This window comes from Eublepharis macularius, chromosome 6, assembly GCF_028583425.1.
Source record: "Eublepharis macularius isolate TG4126 chromosome 6, MPM_Emac_v1.0, whole genome shotgun sequence".
NCBI classification, from domain to species: domain Eukaryota; kingdom Metazoa; phylum Chordata; class Lepidosauria; order Squamata; family Eublepharidae; genus Eublepharis; species Eublepharis macularius.
This window is the reverse complement of record NC_072795.1, coordinates 100,922,349-100,938,073: the sequence shown is the minus strand read 5'-3', so window position 1 is coordinate 100,938,073 and position 15,725 is coordinate 100,922,349. Positions and strand designations below refer to the sequence as shown.

The following is a 15,725-nucleotide window of genomic DNA, read 5'->3' as shown; positions in this document are numbered from 1 at the left end:
CTGTTTCAAACATATTTCATTTTTAATCACTAACACTTTGGTATTTGAGAGCTAATTTTTTTCCTACACCAAGGATATAAATTTCTACTGTGAGGTAAATGTTTCCCAGCGAAGCCAACAGTTAGCACTTATAACAGCAGGGCTTTTTTCTGAGAAAAGAGGTGGTGGAACTCATTGGGTACCATATGGGCACTCCCGGGACCATGCAATGTCACTTCCTGGAAGTGATGTCATCACACAGGCCATGGCAGCCCCAGGAGCGCTCCTGCACTCCACAGGGGGCCTGATTCATGCCCAAATAGGCCTGGAATGTGCCACTGCCACGTGAGAGAGCATGTCCTTGCCCGGCAGTGGCCTGATTCTGGCTGGAATCATCATGGAAGGGCTGCTGCCGCACAAGGGAACCCTCCCCTGCCCGGCAGTGGCCTGATTCTGGGCAGTTTGGGGTCTGAATTAGGCCAAAACAGGCCCCAAACAGCCTGGATTGGCTTGGAACAGGCTGCTGCCAGGCGGGGGGTCCTTTCCCCACCCGGCAGTAGCCCAATCCTGGACATTTTGGGCCAGAGTTGGGCTAAAATGGGCCTAAAATAGCCAAATTGGGCCCAAAACAGCTTGGAACAGGCTGCTGCCATGCGGGGGAAGTCTCCCCAACCTGGCAGTGGCCCAATCTGGGCCTTTTCAGGCCCAAATTGGGCCAGTGCTGTGTGGGGGAGCCCTCCCCCCTGTCCGGCAGTGACCCGATCTTGGCTGTTTCAGGCCCAAATTGTGCTGAAATGGGCCCAAAATGGCCAAAACAGGCCTGAAACGGCCAGAATGGTAGAAAAAAATATGTTTTTATCTGGTCCTGGAATATTTAATTATTCTGAAATGGTATCTTCACCAAACTCAGAATGGAGTAGATTAAAAACTTTAAGGTACAGGCCTAAGTAGCATAATATTTGTCTCTGTTTGTCTGAAGTTACTTAGCTGAACTTTTCCTTCAGGTCTGTGTTTGTGTTGTATGTTGTTCAGTGTCTTAATATCCTTGTAACAGGATTCATCATAATGGTATATTTAATTGTGTTCTTGAGAGCTAGCATTGGAGGTCCTAACAGAATTGGAAAGGAATTACATCAGAGATTTTACTTTCAACATTTTCTTCCAGCCCATTTGCTTACGTGGATCCCTTGCATTGTAACATGGCCTATTTGTACCTTGAGCTACTCAAAGACTCCCTCAACGAGTATGCATATGCAGCAGAACTAGCTGGCTTGAACTATGATCTCCAAAATACCATCTATGGGATGTATGTAAGTACCCAAATTAAGGAGAATCTCAAAAGCCTTGAATTTTCTTCCACTTATCAAAAGAAATTGATTTGATGGAAGCATTTTTTAAATGGCTTTTCCCATTCAGTCTATTTTTTATTCCTTTTATCTTGATATCTAGCAGTACTTTCTCATAATTTGAATTTTAAGTTCAATCTTTTTTCCCAGTCTTCAACTTTTTCACTCACGTTCAGCAAATTTTGCTCTTCATTTTTCATCATTCATCAAATTCGTTGCAAGACTTCCTTTCTTATAAAAAAAAATCTCAATCTGAATATTTTTCTCCATTCTGTCAGATGTTTTATCAGATGACTTTCTAAGAGAAAATGCTTTCAAGTGTTCCATTTCCAAGAATATGAGGCTGCATATACATACTCTTCAGTCATGTTTCTTCATCAGTTACCATGTCACTGCTTGAAGTATCAAAGCATCCTTTTTTTTTCTTTTTGTTAGTCGCTACCTTTATGCTGACCCTCTCCATTGCAACATGACATACCTGTTAATCAGGTTATTGAAGGATGATTTAAAAGAGTATACATATGCAGCACGCCTCTCAGGTTTGGTCTATGCCATTGCATCAGGAATGAATGCAATTCTTGTAAGTAAGATGTTGGTAAAAAAAAAACAGGAAGAAATGAGATGGCTTGAGAGTTAAGTACAGCTTGGAAAAATTGTGTTTTCTTCCATTCTAAGCAAATAGTTAGTTCATTTGTGTTTCCTTGCATCTGTATCATGGGGTGGCATGCTGTTTTATAACCTTTAGTGAATGGTTTGGCAATTATTGGTATGTTTTTGTGAGTATGTTGTGTTCTGAGACCGCATTTCTAAGCTGCATTTCTCACTCATCTGGCAAGTAGTCTTGAAAAGGGAGACTATTTGTTTTAAAACAGTTCTGTCAGTCGTTTTAGATTCCTTTTGTGCATTAAACAGCATTATCCAATGTCATCTTAGACTAACATTTTGTTGAGGCATGAACTTTTGTAGGCTTTCATCATCACATGAAAAATTTGCTAAATACTTCTAACATCACATTATTGACTATGAAAATATGGCATGTGAAAACAGAGAAAATGATAGTTATGAATTGTTCTGCCTATATTTAAAAGAAGAAATATCTATTAAATCCTGTTCTCTACTGCATGGCTCTTCGTCTTTATAAAATATCTGATGGAGTTCTGTTTAAGGCCCCAACAGTCGTTTAGAGCAAGATTTGGGTCCAGTAACACCTTAAAGACCAACTAGATTGTTTTAAGGTGCTTCTAGATCCAAATCATGCTTTTCTACTGCAGTCTTTTAGTAGACCATGTTTTCGTCATCTATGAAATTATTGTGCTTCTATAAATACCTGATGGTATGTGTGGTATATGATGACATGCTAAAATTGGCTGAAAATTTAAGCACAATTTTAATATTAAAATCTCATTTTGCTTCTTTAAACTCCTCGGTCAAAGTCTTTTCTAATCTCTTTGGTTATCTAGCATGAACATTTCCATTTTGTTAGTCTGTATCAGCAATTAAAGTTACTGTGGAAACCTATTCAGTTAGTTACCCAGGGATTTCAGCTTCATGCTGTTAAATGGTGCTTATACCAGTTATAAATATTTTCCACTTTGTAGAATGTCATGGGTCAAGCAACATTCCTATATATGTACATGCCTGATATGCATACAGTGAATAGTGATGTAAATCAGGATAATGTAGTATAAGTATCTACAAAGCACTAGTGTTAAGAGAAGCGCTGGGTATGATTTGCCCAGTTTTGCAACAATTTTGTGAACCTGTCACTGTGACAACTCAAATAATTTGATATCCCCTACTTTTCTTAACAAGAATATGACAAACTCTTCTACTTTATAAATGTGATGAAGTCTTGTCTACCAGATCTGTTATACGTTTTTTGGTTCTCTATAATACTTTTTTTTAATTTGGAAGCAAAAATAATTACCTTCTCTCTCCAGATTATTACACTGCATTTCTATTTGTATACCCAGAATACAGTACTGAAATTTTGCAGTCTTTCCATTATGAAACATTTGTAGCTTTTTGCTCTGCAGCTTGGAAAAAATTTGTTTCCACTGTGACTTCTCCTTCCTAATGCTGTCTTACATCTTTCTGTATCTGCTTCCACACACGTCTCTTTCTCTTCCTCTGTGTCAGGATTTCTATTGAAAAAGAGCGAACTTGTTCCCCCCAATGTTAAGAAATTTCCCTTAACTGTTCAGATGAAAAATCTTGAATTTAGATGAGGGAGATTCTAAAGATCCATAAGGTTAGAATCTAACAGTATGACAACAGTGCTACTAAACCACATGATAGGGCATTGCGATTTCTTTCTTCTAGCTGGAGCCTCCCAAACAAATGGGTGAATTGGATTTAAAATTAGCATGAAGCATGCCTACTGTGCATTTAGATTTTACTGTACTAGTGTTAAAGCTGTTTATAAGCTTAAATCAGTTGAGTGTGCAACATTAAAAGTTTTAAAACAGCTTATGTATCCTTTCTGTATAGCTTTCTGTAAAAGGTTACAATGACAAGCAGCATATCTTGCTAAAGAAGATTATTGAAAAAATGGCCACCTTTGAGATTGATGAGAAAAGATTTGAAATCATCAAGGAAGCGGTAAGTCATCTAGGATGGATGTTAACCTGCTCTTTGTAAATTAGAACTGTAGGCATCTCATGTCTTCAAGATGGGAAAGACACTATTTATGAAGCATCCCCTTGGAAAGTTTGGGACCCAACATTTCAAAGATATAATGAAGGGTTTCCAAATGTATTCAGGACTCTAGGTGTAATGAGTAGCTCCAACTTTTTGTATATTAAAGTGGATTGTAGCTTTTTATTTCTTTAGCTTGTTGGAAACAAAATGGTTAGATCAGGGTAGACAACAGCAGAACGGTACACTGTTGTGCTCAACATGGCAGCTCCTTTGCTGTGCTGTGTAGTTGAGCTGGGATGGGTTCAAGTCATAGCTTGGCAGTGGAAGGACAAGCCACAAGCCAGCAGGTTCGTAAAGAGGTGTCTTGTCTTGTAGGGCAGCAGTTGCTGAACATTAAAATTAGGAGTGTGGTAATTTTGAGACTGAGAGTGTTTGAATGTAAACTCTCCTACCAGTTGTCCCATTGTCATCACCCCCGCCTTGGGTCCTGTTAATAAAGTATCTTTTAAGGTGAGACATTGCACTGGTATTATTTTCATCCATTACAATCATAGTCCTGAATGTATCATGGACTGTATGTCATGCTGACATTTCTAAAGCAATCTTATTTTAGTCCCTTACACACACACTGTGTGCAGTTTCTCTTGCCAAGTGCAACTTTCATCTGTTCCCTTGATATACCATCTTCTCAGATAAATGTGGCCTTTTTTTCAGCACTTCGGTCCAAAAGGTTGCCTACCACTGGTTTACCCTAAAATTGCCTATCTGAGAAACAGAAGTTTAAATATGGAATATTAAAAGAGAAGTTTAGGGTTCTTTTATTTGTTTTAAAAATTAACATCAAGCAGGAGAAGGAAACCTTAGTCTCTTTTGACTAGAACTATCTCACAAGCTTCAAACCCAATTTTCAGGTCCTGATTGAGAGGGAAGGTGATGGATGTTGGTGACAAGGTAGCATTCATTTGTCTGGGCATGGTCGAAATGCTCGTTTTGGGAGGAGAGTTGCAGTCCTGGGATCTTCTCCTGGTTGCTTAACCATGGTTAGAAGATTAGAAGCCTTATTTGGTAGCCCAAGAAAAACCATCTCTGTGCAACCTAAAATTGTTTTGCAGACTATGCAGGGCACTTTGTCTTTGGGCCTCACAAACCTATTGACAGAAGCTGTTAATACATTTATTGTGACATGATGGTGTTTGCCTTAACTTTTGTTTCCAGCGCTCCCCAACCTTTTTGAACCTGTGGGCACCTTTGGAATTTTGAGAGGAGGTGGTACACCTCAAAATAGCTTCCATAGCAGGCAGAGCCAAACACCATACCTCCCTTCTTACTTTGCAAAAAAAAAAAAAATCACAACGGGAATACAAAGAAATGAAGGAAAGCCAGGGTGGTGGAGGAAGGGAGAAAGAAAAGGGAATAAAAAAAGGAAAGTCTGAAGAGGAAATGGAACAATGTTCTAAGGAAAGCACAGGTGCTTACCAGTCCTCCTGATCTTCCAGTGTCTGCGGCTTCTTCTGCAGTTGTGGAAACCCTTTTTCATTTGAATGAGGACAGACAATAATAAATCCGGCCTTATAATGTCCACGCCTACTTTCTCAATCTCTTGGTGTGTACCAGGGGAAGTAATGGCAGGTGCCATGTTGGGGAATCCTGTTTTTATACCAATATAGATTTCATAATGATTTTTGCATTGCATTTGTTGTAAGCTTCCTCAAACTGAATGGCAGAGGCAGCATATAAATTTAATTAGTCAATTTTTATGTTTAGATTTAAGCGCTATAGTTTGTATACTTGGAGACTTTGTACATATTATGTCATTGTTATGGCTGTTATTTAAATAACAGGAATTGGAAATAATTAATTACCTAGCAAAGGCTTTACTTATTATGCTATTTTTTTTTAATCTTGATAGTACATGCGATCACTCAACAACTTCCGAGCTGAACAGCCGCACCAGCATGCTATGTATTACCTCCGACTATTAATGACAGAAGTTGCTTGGACCAAAGATGAATTAAAAGAAGCTTTAGATGGTAAGTGTTTTCCAGTTGACCCTTTCCTCAATCCAGTTCAATATTTTAACTTGTTCTAACATTTTATTTAGAGTCATAGCTCCTTGGGTAGGAATAGGCGTCCTCTCTTATTACATACTTAAACTGCAGCTGTCGAGTGAAACCAGAATGGGAGGGGTTCGTAGTCTCTTCCCTCCTGTCATCTCTCTTCTCCCTGAGGTTCCCAAGCAAAGCCGAATCACATAGGTATTGCCAGGGTAGAGTATATGTGTATGTATGGAATTATGACAAGCACCCATAGTGAAATGGGGTGGGTGGGATCCAAATTTCCTTCACCATGGGACTGTATGAATTTGGACACTATGACCAAACAGTTGTTCCTTGGAAGGTTTACTAGCAAAGCACAAAGACAACAGCAATCCTTACCCATTTTTTGTCTATGCTTTCTACTATTCAGAAGTTTACGGTCTTTGAATATGGAGGTTCTATTTGGCTATCATGATTAATAGCTGCTGATAGACCTGTTCTGTATAAATTTCTCCAGTTCCTTTTTTTTTAAAGGCAACTAACTTGGTTTTATGTATGTCTAGACAAGAGCTTATCGCTGCATCCAAATACTTTCCTTCCAAGCAGAGCTGTTCAGTACCTCTCCTCCCAAAAGGGGGATCTAGGCCATAAAGAATGGCTCCACTTCAGAATTTGTTTCTACTGCCGTGAGGTCAAGGCAATGCTGCCTGTTAACAATAAGGAAAGTGGAACAAAATATCCTGCATTGCTTTTTAATTTAGTTTTTTTTTTAAGTAATGTCCTTGACAGTCACAACTGAATATTCATGTGGAGGAAGCTACTGGAGCCGATTCTGTACCACAGTTTTACAGGATTGTGCAGTATATAATCTCAGTTCCTCCTAACTATATGGTGCATGCATTCTTTGCAGCATTTACATAAATGAATGAGATGCCGCAAAGCTTCAGTGAAAACTAAATTTTGACAAGACTTGTGGTGATTTCTGTGACTCCTCAAGCTAGAATTGAAGCAACTTTATCAAACAAATATGTAAATTTAAATGCAAAAACTGTATACAGCATTGTTTGTGAAATCGTATAACTTGGTGTTTTTCATTTTTTTTTAAAAAAAGCAGATATTAAAAATTGCAGGAGCGGCTGGGGGGTGAAGGGAGAAAGAAAGGGAAAGGCTTTTCAGTGCAAAAAAGGCTCTTCTTCTCCCTGCCCTTCACTCTGCCTGTCTTGAGCCATCTCTTCTGCTATTGATTGGCACACTAGACAGGAAGGAGGGCGAAAGCTATTTTCTGCATTTACCAATCCCTTTCCTTCCAAGTATTCTTGCTTCATCCTCATTTGCACCTGCTCCCGTGACGACCTCCTCCTCCAATGAGTGGAGTTAGATGCACTGAACCTGAATCGTGGGCAAAGATTGTTTTTCAGTAAGACAGGACTCTCCCTCCAACTGAACAGAGGAAGGAAGACTTCCACAGACTTCCTCCCCCTCCCACAGTAACCTCCCGTTAGTCCCTTATGCTGTTTCTGAGGATCCCATCCCCCACGAGCAGCATTTCAAGGTGCTTGGTGGGCTGCAAGGAGGAGGAGGAAAGCTTTGTTTGCTTAGCCAAGTTCCAGTGATGGTACTTGGGATCCATCCCCGTGTCTGTAGTTACCTTTGGTTGCCCTGGTCCAGCTTAGATACATTAAGAAAGGTAATTTCCTTGTGATTATCTGTGCCAGAATGGGGGTGTCATTTATGTATTACATTTGAATTAAGGTCCCATTGAACGCAAAGCAGTGCAGATGAAAGGCATTCTCTCTGTCGACTACCACAGATGCACATGTTTACGTTAAAATTAATTGAGGTCAGAATTATCACCAATTTTTAAAAACAATTTAGAAGAAAATGCCGTTAATATCATTAAGGTAATTTCAAGAGAATTTAAAAACCATACATTCTTCTTGTAGCTAAGCTTTATCTTCAGCCACCACCTGAATAACTATTACTATTTTTGAGGGTGGTTGTGTGTTTAGCCAGATTGCAGTACCGAATAGGGTTTTTTCTCCATATTGGAATCTGGGTCAAACGGCATGTGAATTCTAAGCAAGGCAAAGTGTGCAGTGAGCACAACAATTTAAACCTGGAAATTTTCCCAAACATGGATGTTTCCAAAAGGGGAGCAAAGAACACTGCCTTTTGGTGGTGATTACAATTTTCTTCCAAGAAATGTATTCTATTCTTAGGATAATTGACTTTTTCCCCTAAAAGACAAAAAATCATGCAATTGACTTTTAAATGTCTAAATATCTATTGTAGATGTCACTCTTCCCCGCCTCAAGGCCTTTATATCGCAGCTGTTGTCACGGTTACACATTGAAGCACTTCTCCATGGCAATATAACAAAACAGGTTGGTTTGATACGTTTTTCAGCTGAGGCAGATTTATATTGATAACTGCATTTAAAATCCAAGGGCATACGGTTCTCTCTTGAACTATAAGGATTTTTAAAATCCAGATAGTTTTTCATCAGCTTTATTATCAATGGATTTTTTCAGAATGACTTTTTGCATTAGTCTATTAATATTTTTATCTGGACACATACTTAATAGATAATGTCAGAAGCATGTACCGGGGTTCGTATCTGATCTGAAGTAAAATCAACAGAAGATGAGTGTATCGATAGGGTCTCTGGTAGCTTATATATGTTTTGGGGCAAAATGGATGCTCAGCCGTTACATTTTAGATATCCTTACTTTTCATGACCTAGAATAATTTAGCTGTGATAATTCCTTTGCAGGCAGTTTTATGCTGTGTAATATTTTATGCACACTATTGCAATGGCAAAATAAGTCTGTAAAAATAACTGCATGGTGTAGCACTCGTTTAAATGCACGAGCTAATAGTATATGACTTGAACAGAGAGCAAGAACTGAGCATAGCTGGCAATGAAGTACGTGTCCAAAATTAAAATGGCAGTGTATGAGCTAGGAATAATAGACTTTGACTTTCTTTTTATAGCATAAGAAGATTTGGTGGTAATAGGCATGCGACAGCTTTGTGTGAGATTTGAATATTAACTTGGCCAGGCTAGTTTAATATAGCAAAGATAACAGTAATCTTGATGCTATGACAGAAGTAGTTTGCTTCCATACTCAACCGTTGAAATTAGGTTAGCCCTATGTACTTGCTGAAATCTTTACTGAGCACACCTTGGCAGGCAGGGGTGGAATATGTGCTCTGGATAGAAATGGAAGAAGCCAACAGCAACGAGAATAGAAAAATCTCCAGGTTTTGTAAGCATAATACACATCCATGTCTGCATTTCTGCTGGAACGGTGCACCTTTCATTTAGGGAACAACAATAAATAAAAACATGTAACCACTTTCTTCTGACCATCCTAAAATGCTCAGAGAAATCCTAAAATTCTCCAGAATCTCTAATCGCTTAGTAAGTGGATCCCTTCAAAAGTAGCTTAACTGAAAGCAATCTTAAAAGGAGACTTTTCAGAGTTTAAGGTCAGGCGGAACTGTTGGGGCCTCCCCAGACTTAGCAGATGCAAAGTATGTATTTATTCATTTAGGTTTTTGAGGCTGAGATTTTTATCCTGTCAGTTCACCAAGGGACTTTTTAAATCTTGCAACAACCCTGTTAAAGCAGGCTGTGCTGAGAGACAGTCACCTAACAAGTTTCATGGCAGAGAGGAGATTTGAGCCTGCAGCTCCCTGATCACGGTCCAGTGTTACTGCCACACGGCACTTGGCCAGCTCATCTGGTAGGATGGTGATCAGGAATGGGCAATTTGTGCCCATGGTGGCAGACCTGCATGATTGCCTCGTGTACATTTTTGTTCTGGGGGGAGGGGTGTTAATCCAAAAAAAACCCCAAACCCCACCTTTTCATAGATTGAAAAGCACTCCAGTTTGTGGTCATCCAAATTAGACCCTAAAAGAACAGAGAGAGGGTGGTGGTGGCTCGTAACCATTCTCTTAACGCACTTTTCAGTGCTATAAAGGGAGATTACAGGAAGTCAGATAAAGGTTGCGTGGATGGCAGTAACACACATGAGGGTATGTCATTAGGCCTGGTGTGATACTTGAAATATACATCCTTGCTTCCTGGGTTTAATGAGGTTAGAGACTCAGACCTAAAATGGGGAAGGGGCTTGTGTCTTCGTTAGGTTCCAGGTGCTTGTCGCTACTCCCAGTCTGGACATTTATACCAAAAGGCATTTAAGCATGCAAAGAATTACATTTATTTGAACAGACATGTTCATTAACATGTTAGCCAAGAGCTGCATTCTTGCAGCAGTAATTAAAATTGTTTCTGGGGTAATTTGGTTTTGGGGGGGGAGGAGATGAAGTGGCTTTGCTCGACATGATCTGTTAACTCAAGCCGCACCCTGTTGTACAGGTTTAGAAATTGTGTTTATTTTCTGCAGACCTGTTTTAAGTGAAGTTGTATCAGTACAAATGAAGGAGTTCTGAATTTGAAATTTTAAGTATACCATAGAAAAGATTTTTCTTGCATGCAAAAATTGCTTATCCTATTAGATATCCATGTGAAGCTGTACCTCTGGTTGCAGTCAGCCTTTCAGATGCTTTGGGGATTTTGCATTTCTGTTAATTGCAACTAAGTTTTAAAGGCCTTAATTTGAGTGTAACTTGTCAGGGGTTTGGTTTCTATTTTAAAAACAATTTTCACTACTGTAACTTTCAAACATCCTGTAAATTTGTTGCTGATTACTGTGAAGTTTTGGTTAAAGTTTGAAGTCATTCGAAGGGATCTTGATATCCAGACCACAAATTAAGATTTCTCTCTTCAGAAATGGTGAAAGGCAGTAAACACATTTTTGCAGCAAGAACAGCTATGCCACAATACCTCAGTAACATAAAGCAAACTGAGTCTTCCCTGGTTGCAGCTTCAGACAGACTAAAGGCATTGGGCCATACCAAGCATTCCATAGTAAAATATGAGAGAGAATAAAGGGACAATTCTGATAGGTTTCCAGAGATCTGTCTACAAATGGCTGGCCGTGTTTTAGAGTCCTTCTACCATAATACAATTGGTACCAGTGTGAAACGAGGAAGTGACTTGAAAAATGTCCAATAAATAAAGAGGAAAGGACTTCAAAGACCATGTGGTCCCAAGTATGTGCTAACATATGGGAAGGAGGTGATGGTTATAGAACAAAGGTGATATCTGGATTCTTTGTTCAAGAGCTTGTGACAGGATTTCCCCCCTCATTCACCCATCCTTTTTGGCCAATACATGATGGACAGTTATAGATTTTCTGGATCCAACGGGTCTGAAAGAGCGTATTCATATTTTACCACAACTCTGGTGATTACAGCAGTTGAGTTGATCTTTCTCTTTAGGAAGGACTAAATAATGGTGAACATTGTTAAGTCTCTGATTTCTGAGCTTTTGCTTGCTAATATAAGAAGTTTGAGTATCATTCCTGTTTAATATTTTAGGGCACTCTGGATGATAGTTCCTCCTGCCACATGCACTGTTAACTCCCTGCAATAATAGGTAGAATACATTTCTACGAATGATTATAATATTAACTTGTATCAGTTATAATTCCAGGGAAGTCCTAGCTTATACACTGTGATAAACTTGTTACATATGCGTGCAGTATGTATTTTTGATCTCCCTTTGGTGGTTTTAGAATTTTAAATGTAATGTAGAAACAACCAAGTGATTATGTCACCAGGTTTTTACTCTGCATAGCTGTTGTATGAAATATCTCAGCTTCCTTGTTGTTCTTAATACCTGCAATTAATCTCTTGCAATTAATCATCTCCCTTTCATTCCTTATTTGCCATTTTCTTAATACCTGTTATCTATCTATGTACTACCAACTGGAGAACTGTCACGGCATCTGTAATGGATTTCTTCTCTCCCAGGCTGCATTAGGAATTATGCAAATGGTAGAAGACACTCTCATTGAGCATGCTCATACAAAGCCTCTGCTTCCCAGCCAGCTAGTGAGATACAGAGAAGTACAGCTGCCCGACCGTAAGTTGTCTTCCTGGATGGAAGTTGTAAAAGATCTCATGTAAAGCTGAGATTCATGGTGCACAAAATTTGATTTTAGAAGGGGACTTTGTTCCATCATCTCTGATTTGTTTTCAGAAATAGACTTGGTTTCTGTTTTTGTATAGAAAAAATGATAGCAAAGTGATTTTTCTCTGTGGTGTGAATCTTTTGTGTGTGCAGTATTGGAGGAAAAGACTGTGCCTTATTGAATACAGTGCACAGTAACTACGTAAATGAAACCATGTCATTTCTAGTATTTGACTTTAAAATGCATGGTCAGAGTTCATTTGAAGCCCACAAAGATGTCTGCAATTTATTTTATTTATTTGATTTTTATTCTGCTCTGCCCTCAAGCGGGCTCAGAGCAGGTCACAACATTTTAAAATATACCATAAATAGAATAAAAATTTGCAGCAATATAAACATTAAAAATGCATCGATTATAACACAGCCATGCATATTTTGCCCTGCCCCTCAAACTAAATAACCTGCGAGGCAGGTGGCAAGTCATAGATGTTACAGAACCAGAGAGGGGGCATATACTTCCCCCATGGCAGGAGGCCGATACAATACCTTAGGTGACCTGCCTGCCTCAACCACCAAATGCCTGGCGGAACATCTCCATCTTGCAGGCCCGACGGAAGGTTAAGTCTGAATGGGTCCACGTTGACAGAAAGTTCCACCAGGTTGGGGCCAGGGCTGACAAAGCCCTGGGCCTGATTGAGGCAAGGCAAACCTCCTTGGGGTCAGGAACTACCAATATGTGTTTATCTGCTGAACGAAGCAGCCTCTGGGGAACATCTGGTGAGAAGTGGTCCTGCAGTTATGCTGGTCCCAGTCCACTAAGGGCTTTAAAGGTTAGAACCAACACCTTGAACCTGATCCAGAGTTCAACTGGGAGCCAGTGCAATTGGCGCAAAACCAGTGTTATATGTGACGAATGGAGTTCCAGGATGCACGCCGCTACATCCTATGAAGTGTCAGTTAATCGGAGAAAGTGACTAGGCCAAGGGGTCCCTCAGTGAGCTCCATGGCTAAGTGAGTAGGACTTTGGCCCTGGGTCTGCCTGTTCCTAGTGCAAAAAGGGAGCTGGATGTTTAGTTTTCTGCAGTAGTGTACATTAAGCAGACGGAATAGGATTCCTTCTTCAGTACAAATCATGCTTGTGATAGAAGACTCTCACTTCACGTTTTGTATATCTTTGCTTTGTAGGGGGTTGGTTCGTCTATCAACAGAGGAACGAAGTTCATAATAATTGTGGTATAGAAATATATTATCAAACAGATATGCAAAGCACCTCAGAGAACATGTTTCTGGAGCTCTTCTGTCAAATTATCTCTGAGCCTTGCTTCAACACTCTGCGCACTAAGGAACAGTTAGGTGAGTTTTTGCTTGACTCCCCCCCCCACCCCGGCCCACAGAACAGTATATGACCTCATATCATTGGCATAAGCAGGCTTTTCACTTCCAATTTTACCAAGAATCTATGGTTCAAGGGCTGAGGACAAATGTCAAATTACATCTCAGTTGTCTCTCTGTAGGCTGTCAGTCAGCACTGTTGTTTAGATTCCTTTGCTGAGCACAGAATGTATACTTCATTGATTAATAGGTGATTTGTGGTGCAATCCTAAGCAGAATTGTACCTTTTTAAACCCACTGACATAACGGGCTTAGAAGGATGTGATTCTGTTCGAGGTTGTACAGCAGATGAAGAGCCAGAAGGCATTAATGAGCCCCTAAAATAAGATTAAATTTGAATCCCTCTTTATCTCTCGGCATAGGTGATGCCTTCATGTAATAAAGGGTTTTTAAAATAGTCGCAGAAGTGTGCACTACAGTGTTAATGAGGGGGGGGGGTTCAACCAATCTTTTCCCATTGCTTCTTGACCTTTTCAGCCATTGTGTGGTGAGAATATATTGGATAAGGTCACTAGAAGGAGTCCACAGTATGATGTCTTGCTGGCATTGTGTTTTGGATAAGCCACACAAATGTAACCATGGTGGCAGTAATTCGCTATTTGTACTCCTTCACAAATAGTAATTAGTCAAATTGTTTTAGTAATCACTATTTAAAAGAGATGCAGGAGAACTATGAATGAATCTCTTTAACTGTGTGTGGTTTCCCACATAGTAAAAAATGCATAAAGTTAAAATCTCCCCAGTAATCTGAAAGTTAGGATGGTGATAACCTTTATTTGCTTGATATGACATCACAAAGGGAGGAACCAGGGGCCATATGAAGAACTATCTCAGCAAAAGAAATACAAATATCTCTGTCTCTCTCTTTCTTTTAGGGCAAGGAATGTAATTGGTGTGCAGTTGCAGTCTCTCTCTCATCAGTTGAATTTTTGTTTTGTTTCAAGGTTACATTGTGTTCAGTGGTCCACGCAGGGCTAATGGTATCCAAGGACTGCGATTTATCATCCAGTCAGAAAAGCCTCCTCACTACTTAGAGAGCAGGGTTGAAGCTTTTTTAAAAACTATGGAAAAATGTATAGAGGAAATGTCTGAGGAAGCTTTCCAGAAGCACATCCAGGCTTTAGCCATTCGCCGTCTAGACAAACCAAAGAAGCTGTCTGCTGAATGTGCAAAATACTGGGGAGAAATAATTTCCCAGCAATATAACTTTGACAGAGGTAAGAAAAGTTTGAAATCCTTCCATAACTGAAAATATAAAAAACTTTTGTGTGAGAGCCTAAAAGTGGGATTTGAAGAGTCCCACATGTTCGATTCTATGTTACGCCCATAAGATTAACTAATACCAATCTCAATGTTGGAATATAAAGTTTTGGCAATTTTTAAAAAAATTGCGCCAGTTCAGAACTGTTCTTTGTGTCTGAAATACGCCAATTGGATTTTTATAATCTGTTACATGGTGATTTGATGCTATGACATACAATCTTTTTTTCACAAACTATTATATTCTGGAAATTCCAAGACTGGGATAATTCCTTAGTATCCTTACCTCTTCCTTTCCATCTGGCTAAGAAAAAAAAATGAAGGTTGATGCAGATGTAACGCTTCTAATTTCTTAACCTTAATCTTATTTAAGGATTGGACTTGTTATGTATGAACAATACTTTTATTCCTTAGGCTTATCAATAATTTTAGAAGCTAATATATTGATGTTAAAGTTTAAAATAAGTATCTTTGCTGACTTCTTTTAATTATAAACAGATAATGTTGAAGTGGCATATCTTAAAACTCTCACTAAGGATGATATCATGCACTTTTACAAGGTAAGCTGATCATTATACTACTTACTCTTTCGTTCTAATGCTTGGGAGTAGACAGTGTGATAATATATATTTGGAATGGTTGGATCTCAAGTACCTTAATAGAGTTCAGATAGAACACATGTAAATGCTGATGGTTTGCATAGTTCCCTAACGGACAGTGTTCCAGCAGGGTCTAGGAACATATTCCCAGTCCCTCCCCCTTCTTTTTATTTTGAAATTTGTTTTTTTGGCCAGGATAAAAATACTTTCCCCTGATTACTTTGTAGAAACTCTAGAGCAGGGATACCTCATTCAGTGGCTGGGGAGCCACATGTGGCTCTTCGATGTGCCAGCTGTGCCCCTTCCTAGCACTTTCCCCATATTTCAGGAAAGTAGACATGGACATTGGCTGGTGGGGTTTGTGTTTGACAGGTGGATCCCACCGTGAAAGAGCCACAGCCCCAAGAACAGGTAAGCTGCAAGGGTC

General features: G+C 39.4%; 1 protein-coding gene across 5 annotated transcripts in view; it reads left to right on the top strand.

Moving 5' to 3' along the window:
* The window catches only part of IDE (insulin degrading enzyme), a 105,806-nt gene that overhangs the window by 75,738 nt on the left and 14,343 nt on the right, over positions 1–15,725 (top strand). For all 5 annotated transcript variants that reach the window (XM_054982787.1, XM_054982789.1, XM_054982790.1 and 2 more), the window contains exons 15-22: positions 1,145–1,289; positions 3,816–3,926; positions 5,875–5,995; positions 8,294–8,385; positions 11,888–11,999; positions 13,233–13,400; positions 14,384–14,656; positions 15,198–15,259. In XM_054982787.1, coding sequence (XP_054838762.1) covers positions 1,145–1,289; positions 3,816–3,926; positions 5,875–5,995; positions 8,294–8,385; positions 11,888–11,999; positions 13,233–13,400; positions 14,384–14,656; positions 15,198–15,259 — 1,084 coding nt within the window. The remainder of the gene's footprint in view (positions 1–1,144; positions 1,290–3,815; positions 3,927–5,874; positions 5,996–8,293; positions 8,386–11,887; positions 12,000–13,232; positions 13,401–14,383; positions 14,657–15,197; positions 15,260–15,725) is intronic.